Source organism: Orbicella faveolata, unplaced genomic scaffold, assembly GCF_042242905.1.
Source record: "Orbicella faveolata isolate gen_17 unplaced genomic scaffold, um_ofav_v1 contig_46, whole genome shotgun sequence".
Taxonomy (NCBI): Eukaryota; Metazoa; Cnidaria; class Anthozoa; order Scleractinia; family Merulinidae; genus Orbicella; species Orbicella faveolata.
In genome coordinates this window covers 12,277,905-12,288,278 of record NW_028301576.1, presented here as the reverse complement: position 1 = coordinate 12,288,278, position 10,374 = coordinate 12,277,905, and the positions used below count along the sequence as shown (strand labels likewise).

The 10,374-nt window shown below is 39.2% G+C and overlaps 1 protein-coding gene across 1 annotated transcript; it reads left to right on the top strand.

The window, feature by feature from the left end:
- Positions 1-1,746: 1,746 nt before the first annotated feature.
- On the top strand, positions 1,747-10,236 carry LOC149098404 (uncharacterized). Its single transcript, XM_089276685.1, has 6 exons — positions 1,747-1,982; positions 3,956-4,241; positions 5,074-5,226; positions 8,362-8,538; positions 9,197-9,319; positions 10,116-10,236. Exons 1-6 carry the CDS (start codon positions 1,747-1,749, stop codon positions 10,200-10,202), a joined length of 1,062 nt encoding a protein of 353 aa, XP_089132811.1. The 3' UTR covers positions 10,203-10,236.
- The last annotated feature ends 138 nt before the right edge of the window (positions 10,237-10,374 follow it).

Sequence of the window (10,374 nt, the reverse complement as noted above, 5' to 3'; positions counted from 1 at the left end):
GTCTATTGTTTCTCTGTTAGAATGATTTTACAAACCCCGATTCTTATATGCTAATTGGAATCCTTAAATGCTGATTCATAATGTGCAAGAACAATAGAGCCAGCAGGTTCTAAAGTACACCGTTCTAATTTCTTTTTTTCAAGATGGTTTCCCGCAAACACAAACAAGAATGCTTCCAATTTTTTAATCTCCTTTTATCAAACAGATCGAAGCGCTCTCGATCTCATTACAATCTAGGTCTCGCTGGAAACTTGAACCGATGTAGAAAGCTTAGCTATGTGTACCAAGCAAAACAGGCTCAAACAGGAACTATATTTCAGCGGTCAAAATGCGTTAAACAAACCTTAAACAGATCAATTAAATAGCTGACAACTGCACGACTAGAACAAATATGGAGCAGAAACATGGCTTTTTTCTTCCTTATTTCTTGGCCTTGTCTAAATAGGTATTCACTTTTGTGAGCAAGTCGTTCACATTGTTCATGGTGTCCATGGCTTTCTGACAGATTTTTTGATGGGTAAGTTGTGCTTCTGTTGCGTGATCAATCTTTCGTTCCTTCTCCTCGTGCCTACCATTCTCTTCTTCTGAACTATTCAGTGATGAAGCTACCAATTCATTGTGAAGTTTCCTTTTAACAGCTTCCGCTTTTCGTTGACTCGGAGTCATCAGCGTGGAATACTTTTTTTTTTTTTCTTAGCTATCAAGGCAGGTGTTTCGTCTAGAACTGTCGACGTTGCTGGCTGGGTGGCAGGTTGAGGCGATCGCAAAGTATTCTTAATCAGTTATGCTGCGCATTCTCCCCGTTAAGCGATCTGTTGATTGCTCCAGATGCATCCTACAAACGTGGTCAGGCAATCCCGCTTCAATGACTCTTTGTTTGGCAAAGAGCAACACCTCCTTCCCGTCGTTGCCGTGGCAGAGGTTATAACATTCCACGATGAAGCGTTTTGCAATTTCACCGATAGAAACGCGTTTCCTTTGAGCACCTGATTGAAGAACCAAGCGAAAGGAATAAAGGCCTTAAGAAAATTGCTTCTGGGCGGGAATGGGAACACTTATTTAGTTTCTAGTCATCCATTTCTCGAAACATTTATAAACATTATATACCAGCCGAACCTTTTACCTTTATTTGGTTACGGAAATATCCCCATGTGGACACACACTCTCTTTGGTTTGACATTGATCCGTCATCTGTTGTCCGCATTGTCCACAAAGTTCTTCCAGAACTTTGCCGCTACTTTCAAAATCAAACTAGACGTTCTAAGAGCGCTTACTCGGGCTTCGTACCGCAGTATCAAATCGTACTTGCCGAAAACGCGTTTTGGACGCAATAAAAACAAATTAAAGAATCGGGATATTTTAGCACAAGAGTTCCGCTTAGATATTTACTATTCAAGTTACTTCGTCGAGTATTTTCCTAATCCAAATTGTGGGTTTAAACCATTTTGGTTCAAGAATGAAGCACAGCTGTCTACGCACTTAAGGAGAACTTGTTTGCAAAGAATTTTCCAGGTCTTTCTACAACTTATAGCGATTACATTGTACATGCTAGCAGAAATTATACGAAGTTCGTTTACTGGTCGCGGCGATCCGAGCAAATTGTGCAGCTAAACATCTTTGCCGTGTTGCGATCTTAAACCCCTTTCAAGAGCCACGCCACATGAGATATATCGATCTCTAATCGAACCACATCGGCCTTTCTACAGTGGCTATCGGCACTATCACTGTATGAATACTCAACTAGTGATGGACAATGAAGGACATATCCACTTTGTTCAGGCTGGATTCCTAGGAAACATGCACGATGCGGTTTCCTTCCGACTGATGGAACCTATTGGTCCCGGGCGCAACTTGGATCTACCACCCAATGCAAAGCTTTTTTTGGCTAATAAGGCGTATCCAGATGGTGGGTCACTATTGACACCCGTAAGAGCTGGCCAGATGCCTTTTTCAAATAACAGAGACAGAAGGAGAGCACGAAGGTTTAACACGCTCTTGTCTAAGAGGAGGGTAAAAATAGAACACGTTTTCAACGAAATGAAAGCCTACAAAGCCATAGGCCAGATTTAGCTGCACCCACGCTGGCTCATGCCTGTATGCGTGGAGTTAGTTGCTCTTTTATCTGCAAGAAGGGTGAGACTCTTCAAAACAGTCTAGAAGATACGGCGAAACGTCATTTCAACAGTTCTCCACAAATGGGCACTCGTTCTATTTACGTACTGAACTGTCTATAGACGCACAGTAATTTTGAATGCTTAAACGAAATTAGCTCTTGTTTGGGCTCGTTTTTGCATGTGCACATAGTCGTCCTATAACCCTAATTTTATTTGTTCTTGTCATCGAATAACAGACATATTGCAGTTGTTGTAGCTAAGCAAGCAAATCGCACGCAGATTGACTTGTTGGAGAACTTGCAGCTGTTTACCTGGGCTAACTGTTAATTGAAAAATATTAAGGTTTTTTAAGAGTCGCATGATGGTCAATGTCCTTTTTGGGGATTGAATTATCCAGTGATATTTCTTAATCCAATAAGTGAATAGTCAACGAGACGTAGCCGAGTTGACTTTCGCTCATAGAGAACGATGGTGAGTAGCCTAATTGTTTTAGTAGGCACTATAAACGATTAAGGACGTATGCGCGAAAATTTTCCAGTCGACAGATTTTTTTAAATTTTTAACGTAGTTACATAATGAGTTACTTGTGTCAGAAATGCAGAACTTGGGGGTCACCGACTTCGTTTCAGAGATTAAGCGTGTGGAAAACTACCCTGATTTTGACAAATTTGCGCACGTAATTCAGCATGGTCTACAGGCGTTTATAATTAAAATATCGAAGGTGACTGAACGGAGGCAAACGATCTTAGCCGTATTTATAAAACAAATAGATTCCATGTTGCCGTGCGTCTGTTCAGTAATAAAACAGTTTTTTTTTTGTTTGTTTGTTTGTTTGTTTGTTTGTTTCTTTTTTTGAGCCTTAGAGAACTAGGTGCGATTTGTGAGACTTGGAACTGTACTGTTTTGAATGGCTGTGCTATTTTTCTAAGGTAACTCTCCACTGTGCCTTTCATTGTATTTAAGTCATAAAATTAAGGTTGCGCTGTCCTGTTGAATAGCAACAAACTTGACCCACTTTTTACCATCAGTTGCATCTATCTTAAAAACTAAGCCGGTGACCCCATATTTTTTTTATAAAAATCTTTTTATTACACACAGAATTTGCAATTTCGCACATGCATTCCGCTTTTGCTGTTGAATATTTTTATACATTAAAAAAATAGGGTCACGGGATCAGTTTTTGAGATATTAGCTTCAGATGCTGTAAGCCACACAAAGAACAAGTGGACTGGAATAACTTCTCCGACAAACTTGAAAATAGGGAGGGCCTGTTATACTCTGGCGGTTTAAGCCAATTTTGAATGCCGATTTGCGGGTACATTCACATTTATCTGGCGGTTTGCGGTTAAGAAATTATCGTGCGGTTGCGGGAAATCATAAATTTAGTTTGCGGTTTTCGTTATTTTTTGCGTGTTTTTTAGGTGGTCATTCAAACAACTCGAGCACTCTGTGTTTGTAAGCAGCCCACTAGACATCAAACTTTTTGTTCGCTGATTTCTGAATGTAAAGAAGTTGTTCCGTGCTGTTAACAGATTGATCATGATAGTCCCCTCAATAGGGTCCATCTGAGAAAACGCAATTCTTAACGTTGACCAAAAGGATCACGGCGTTTGGGAACAAAAAAAAAAGTCCCTTCCTAAAATCAAAGCAAACATAGTCTTGAAGATCAGAAATGTGCTTGTCAAAATCAGGCACTCGCCACTGTCACTATAATAAATGTATATGAGACAACGTATTTTTGCGATCGCCGAAAGAAAAAAATTCTACTCTTAGTCTATCTGGCTTATTTTCTCAGTTACAAAAATCCAACAGTTTTCCTTTTCATTTCTTTTTTATTGTAGTTCCGCATCAGTTTTTGACCCGGAAGTCGCTTCACTAACACCTCCGCAAGCGGCAATGAATAGTACAGTGGTTATTTCCGCTCTTATCATCGTCGTGGTGATTGGATCATTAAAGTGTAACGCTAACAAGACGAAGCTCATTGTTGTCGTACTGGAGAGAAGGAGCACGAACAAAGCGTCCTCTGTCGGGATAAACCTCGCAATAGAAGCCGCCAAAAACTCTCCGGATTTGAAAGTTTTCCTGGACAAATATGAGATAGTCATAGATGGCCCTTATCACACAAAGGTACGTTTTGTAGAAGAAAACGTTTAATATCTATAGGCTGTTGACCACCCCTAAGGTCAATATGGTTCATTTGGATATTTGCCAAGTTCTTTAACTGCGTGTTTATATGGAACAAGACGTAGGCTATGAAGCGAGAAAGTTATGCCCTCCAGAAACCTTCGATATTAATCGCTACAAAAGGAAGCTGCTGACAAGCAACTATGAGAGATAGAAAGAGAGGTAAAATATTAGGAAGAATGGAAAATTGAAAGATGACAGCTTGAAAACTTGCAAAATTACAAGGATTTGTATGAAAAACCACTGCAGCTTCCTGCTAAGCTTTAACGTCCATAAAAAGTTCCTCTTAAAGGATATAAACCTGAACTTGAAAATTTATCATGTAAGCTTATTTGTGAATGTGTTTAGCATTTCTAAGTGATGGATTTCCAATGACTAAATCAGTGTGTTCTTGGAAACAAGTCACGTGACCAACTGTTACAAGGGGCCTACAGGCTTCCCTTCAAAACTAACATAACTCGGAAGACAAGGTTGAAGGGTTTTGTAAGTAGTCCAAAAATATAACTTACAACAAATGTTTTTTTGATAAATTGACCAGCTCATTTACAGATAAATGGGAAAAAACTATTGTATTTTCACCAGTATGGCAGTTCAGTTTTCACGGAATGGAACGTGATTAACATCTTTGAAACTCTAAATGTCAAGGTAATCCCTATGTGCGTTTAAAATATGTCAAACGTGTTTTAACAATAAAAAAACTACATTTATGAAAGACAATGGCACCCAAAGACAACACAATAGGTTGAGTGTATTATTAAAATCTGTTCCTCAACAGGGGGTCCCAAGCAACGCTATTGTTCTTTCTACCTTTGCGTTGAAAGATAATACACAGTACAATGGATCACGCCCGTTGATTCTGCTCGGTCCTAACACACCCGACGAAGCCTCCTCGGTATTGAATGTGATACGATTTTACGGGAAACTTATGGTAAGAAATGAAATAACCAAGATTATAGTAACGGAGTAGTGATCTCTATTTATAGAGCATAGATATTAGTCCCAAAACCTTTTCTCCATTCCGACGCTGTTTCAGCGTTTCAAGTTCCAGCTTGAGCCACGCACATCCGAGTTGACCGAGTATCAAAATAATAATAATAATAATAATAATAATAATAATAATAATATTTAGTGAGGGAATCCAACTCACCAAAGGCGGTTTTCAGTGGAGCCCTCCTAAATAAAAATCACCTAAAAATGACATAAATAAGAGTTACCTAATATCTAATATCTTGATAATATCTTACCAAAAAAGATATTAATAAGATACTAATATCTTCAAATCCAAATCTTTATATCCAAAGAAGATACTAATATCGTATCAAAAAAGAGCCCAGGTTCTAGTATGGTCGTGACGTCCCTTCAAGAATGACATTTTTAAAGCAAAATGAATTTTCTGCTGAATCTACATGTTAAACGCGTACCCTGGAACCATTTAAGACCTTTGCAGACAACAGTAACTCTCCATTTAATCAGTTAACCTACAATCAGGCTTTTTGTCAGGCGAACGGGCTAAGGGCAAACAAAAACGCTAGATGCATTCATCGACATTTACTTCACGAGTCGTCTGCCGCCCCTTGGCTGCTTACCTGTCATACGATAAATGTGAGCCAATCAGATTTTACCGGCAATTCATGCTTTTCCTTTGGGCGCTTCCGCTCATCGGGATTAATTGGCAACCGTCACCGCTCAACACGCCCCCTATTCAATGGCGTTACTTAACTTTCAGCGTATGTCGTATTGTATTTCAGTTTCTATTACTCTCGTAGTGGTCACATCGTTTTTCTACCTCGTGCAGTTTTTCTCGCACCCATCCTCTCCTGTTTTCTGTATTTCTCAGCGATAGGGTGGGTAGCGGAGAGGTTTATTTCTCAGTTTGTAGGTTCTATGATTTATCTTGTGTCTTCGGATGTGGAAATAAACTTCTCTCTTGGCCAAAAGCAGACTGTGTTGATTATGTCTTGTTGGCGGGGACAATTCGTCCGGTTGCTAGAGCGAAAGCGACAAAACGCGAGTAGTATATGGCGCTTATATGGGCCGTAACCAATCAGGCGCCGAGAAACACAATAAGCTATTGTTTGGAGAACAATGGATTCTATTGTTCTCTAAATCCAATATGGCGTTGGTTAGTTTTCAGCCAATCAGGAGACGACTTGAAAATTGAAGATGGCGGTGACCCTGAAAGTGCGGCCATGTTGGAAAACAGTCCACCAGCCTCAACGGAGGACCCCGGATCGGTCTCACGGATTTCCATGGCGACACAATCGTTAAAAAACCGATAAAATACTTACAGTATATTTTCACGGATTTCCATGGCTACACAATCGTTACAAAATCGATAAAATACTTGCAGTGTCCGGCCCTAAAACATGGTTGGCGGCCAACTGAGTAGACAACAAGAAACGAATGATACCGACCATCGTGGTTTTGTCATCCTCCCCTACGCCAAAGGTTTTTCCGAAAGAGTCGCAAACGTTCTTCGAGGTTTCAATATCAAGGTCGCCCATAAACCTATTCGTACCATCTCGAACATACTCAAAAAACCTAAAGACAACATCGAGAAAGAGGCTTCCAGAGGCATTGTTTACAAGATCAAATATAAAGATTGTGACTGTGTTTATGTTGGTCAGTCATCGCGCGTTAAAAACACGTGTGAAAGAACACGCAAAGGCTATAGCAACATTGGACAAAAACTCTTTATTGGCCAAACACCATATGCTCAACGGTCACCAAATAGATTTGGAGAACGTTGAAATTGTCGACAGATCATCAGTATGGAAACAAAGACTAATTCTTGAAGCTTGGCATTCCTTGCGAGACAGGAAAGCTATAAACGAACACATAGCGCTACCGAACGTGTACAATGGCATTAAGAATTTTTACACTCATTAAGAATACTCTAGGGACTATTGCTCATTTAGTTTTATCACACATCTATTACATATTCTAGCAGGACGCCGTTTAACATTTGCATTTTCCATCTTTTGCTGAAGAAGGCAACAGTAGTGGCCGAAACGTCCGATAACCATATTTTTAGCCAGTGACAACCATTTAATTCCTTTCCTTTTTTTACCAATTTTTAACATGCCTGGCTACACACCGAACATTTTTAAGAGTGTTTTCCGTGCTTTCTTTCTCATTTATGAGGGTTCAGTAACGTTGTTCTCCAAATCCAAGATGGCGCCGGTTAGTTTTCACCCAATCAGAAACTGGTCAAAATTCTTGTTTTTCGGCCATTTCAATTTCAGGAGAAAAAGAAAACAGCGGTTACAAACATAACAAACGGGTTTTGCATGGTATATTTAACTTGACGTTTCGTATGCTACAACATACATCTTCAAAAGTGACGCTTACAAAATATGACAAGATTTAAAAAGACTAAAACTGAAGCGAGGTATTGGTAACTAGCTAGACGACAATGAACAAAAGAAATTACATCCGGTGTGAAATAATAAAGAAAGAGTTTTTCCTACCGACGTTCTCATTTAGGGTGGGTTTTAAGTCCCGTATTAACAAAATGTTTCCTTGATTTTACACTGTAAATCACATTGACCACTTGCTACTGAGAATCTCAAAATGGTCCCATTTGATGTTGTGACGGGTACAAGTTGAATGATCAGTAACAGCGGAGGCGTGACCAACTTGAGTGAGAGCTTTGAAGTGCTCCGTCTTTCTGTCGTGCAATCTTCTTTTGGTTTTACCGATGTAGAAAACATCACAATCCCAGCAACTGGCTTTGCAGACAATCTTCGATTTCTGCGAGCGGTTGAAACGATCTTTGTAAGGAAAGAAAGACTTCATTCTGTGAGTGTTCTGAAAAATAACCTACGGTTTACAATTAAAATTTTCACCAAAATTGAAGGGATTAGTTTTTAAAGTAATTAAAGTGTTAAAAGGCTGCACTAAAATACACCTAAAAAGAAGCAAAACAAGGATGGCTAGGAATGAGGAATCTAGCTTAAAACAGTCAGAGTTGTGTCTTGGATTAACCATGTAGTTGCTAACAATCAACAAGCGTTAATTAATTAACTTTAATTACTAACCATCGTCTATTTCTTTTCAACAGGTGACATACCTAACAACTACTTCTGAAGTGAGCGAACTCGAAGATAGTTTCGGATTTACGTTTGCGCCAACAGCGTTCACATTCAATGCTGCAAACTTTCGACTGATGGACTACTTCAAGTGGAAGAGAGCCGCGATCGTGTATGATTTCCTGGATACAGGAGGACTTTATGTGAAGGTGGGGCCTAAAATACATTAAGCATCCGTTAATAAACCTGACAATAATAGTTCGTTTATTACGAATTATATAATTTCAAAGTATTAATAGGTGAAATAAATAAATAACTAAATAATTTGGTGGTAGACGTATATTGATGTATTATGATTTTTTCTTAAATAGTGATCATGACTCTTTTTAATCTTAAGCCTAATATTCTTTAGAGTTCCGCTTGTTCCGTTTCAGCACGGTCTTACCAGGCATTTTTGATATTCACTTCTTGAATTTCATTCATCGAGTGAATATAGTGTTTTCCATCGTTCACTTCGAATTCTAGATTTCATTTACATGTAATACTCGACGCCATCCTCTCCCTTAACTCGCTACTCTTGTGCTAAAGCTTTGAAACTAACCTTCTGAGTTTGATTGTGTAGATTGCTGTGATTGGGTCAGTGTTAAACTAGCCCGCTGTGTCATTTTAAAGTATAATTACAGGATACTCGGTTCGATAGGTATACGAAGCAACAATGGCCGAGCGGAATGAACAGCAATTCATACAAAGCAGGAGCTATATGTCATAGAAATAATCGCAATGGAATAACAAATCCCTGTCTTTCATGGTCTGACTAAACTTCACTCAGAATAGTAATTGAGAATTGTTCCTCGTATCAACTTACAGGTAGTGGGCGATCTTATAAACCATCCGGATTTAAATATCATCGGATTTGAAGCAATTAATACAGGTTTGCTGAGATACCAAAATATAAAAGAGGACATCAAAATAAAGCTTAACAAACTGAAGGTAATAATACACCCTCAAGACTAATCCCCCACACAGGCCTAACGTAGTCCATCCTGGGTATTAGATCACTCCCGGTTTCGGAAATCCTAGGAGAGACTAGAAATAGCCAGTCCTGTAACGCAGATTTTGCTCTCGTGGACCGCCAAAGCAGCTCTGTGGTACCATTATACGCGAAAGAACTGGGTATCATTGCTAAAATTAATTTGAGATGGATTACCTTGAAAATAAAGCCTATTTTATTATATTTTTTCATCCTCTCTTGCCTCGCTTGAAATCACTTAACTAAACTTAAGTAAATCGACTTTGTTTAACAAGGATAGCACACGAAAGTCTAGCGACTGAAAAACCTGGACTCCTCCTGCACTGGACTCGAGACCAAGCGGGTCAGGCTAGAGTCCTTGCTAGGTCATTGTTTTGTGTTTTGGGCAAGATATTCTTATCTTACAGTACCTCTCGAGGGGCATGAATGGTTACCGACCAATGTAATGCTAGGGCCAGCCCCAGCCTTGCGATGGACCAGCATCCCATCCAGGGAAGAAGAGAGTAGAAATACCCCTGGTTGCTTACCGAAATCCGGGTTAAGCCTCAGCGATATGGCCCACTTGGCCCATCATACTTTACCTTTACCAGTGAATCAATCAATCAATCAATCAATCAATCCATTTATTTCTGTCAAAACCCTTGACAATAAGTAAGAGTATAAGAAAATGCGTAACATAAAGTTATCTGCTTTCACCACTTTTCGTGAAATAAACTGAAAAAATAGTAATCAATTTTAATATGGAATTTTAAATAGGAATTGGACGCTAAAATATTTCTGGGCGAATTCACTAACAGGGGAGCTAGTCTCGTGTTTTGTGAGGTGAGTTTTTTAACAGTGTAACTTGTCTAGTTATTACCGTCCCACCGTAAAAAGTAAATTAAATGTCAATGCTTCTTTTTAGTAACCATGGAGTGATTCGAGAACCGTGGAAACAAAATATAAAAGTCAAGTCCAGAGCAAATTGTTTTTTGCTGGAAGTTATCAGAAATAAAATTATAGTATCTCTCACTCA

Bases quoted from the DNA above. Each gene is read 5' to 3' on its own strand.
- LOC149098404 (XM_089276685.1), top strand. From the start codon at position 1,747: ATGGACAATGAAGGACATATCCACTTTGTTCAGGCTGGATTCCTAGGA. The intron at 8,539-9,196 runs GTGGGGCCTAAA...ATCAACTTACAG, and splicing joins CAGGAGGACTTTATGTGAAG to GTAGTGGGCGATCTTATAAA. The intron at 9,320-10,115 runs GTAATAATACAC...AATTTTAAATAG, and splicing joins TAAAGCTTAACAAACTGAAG to GAATTGGACGCTAAAATATT.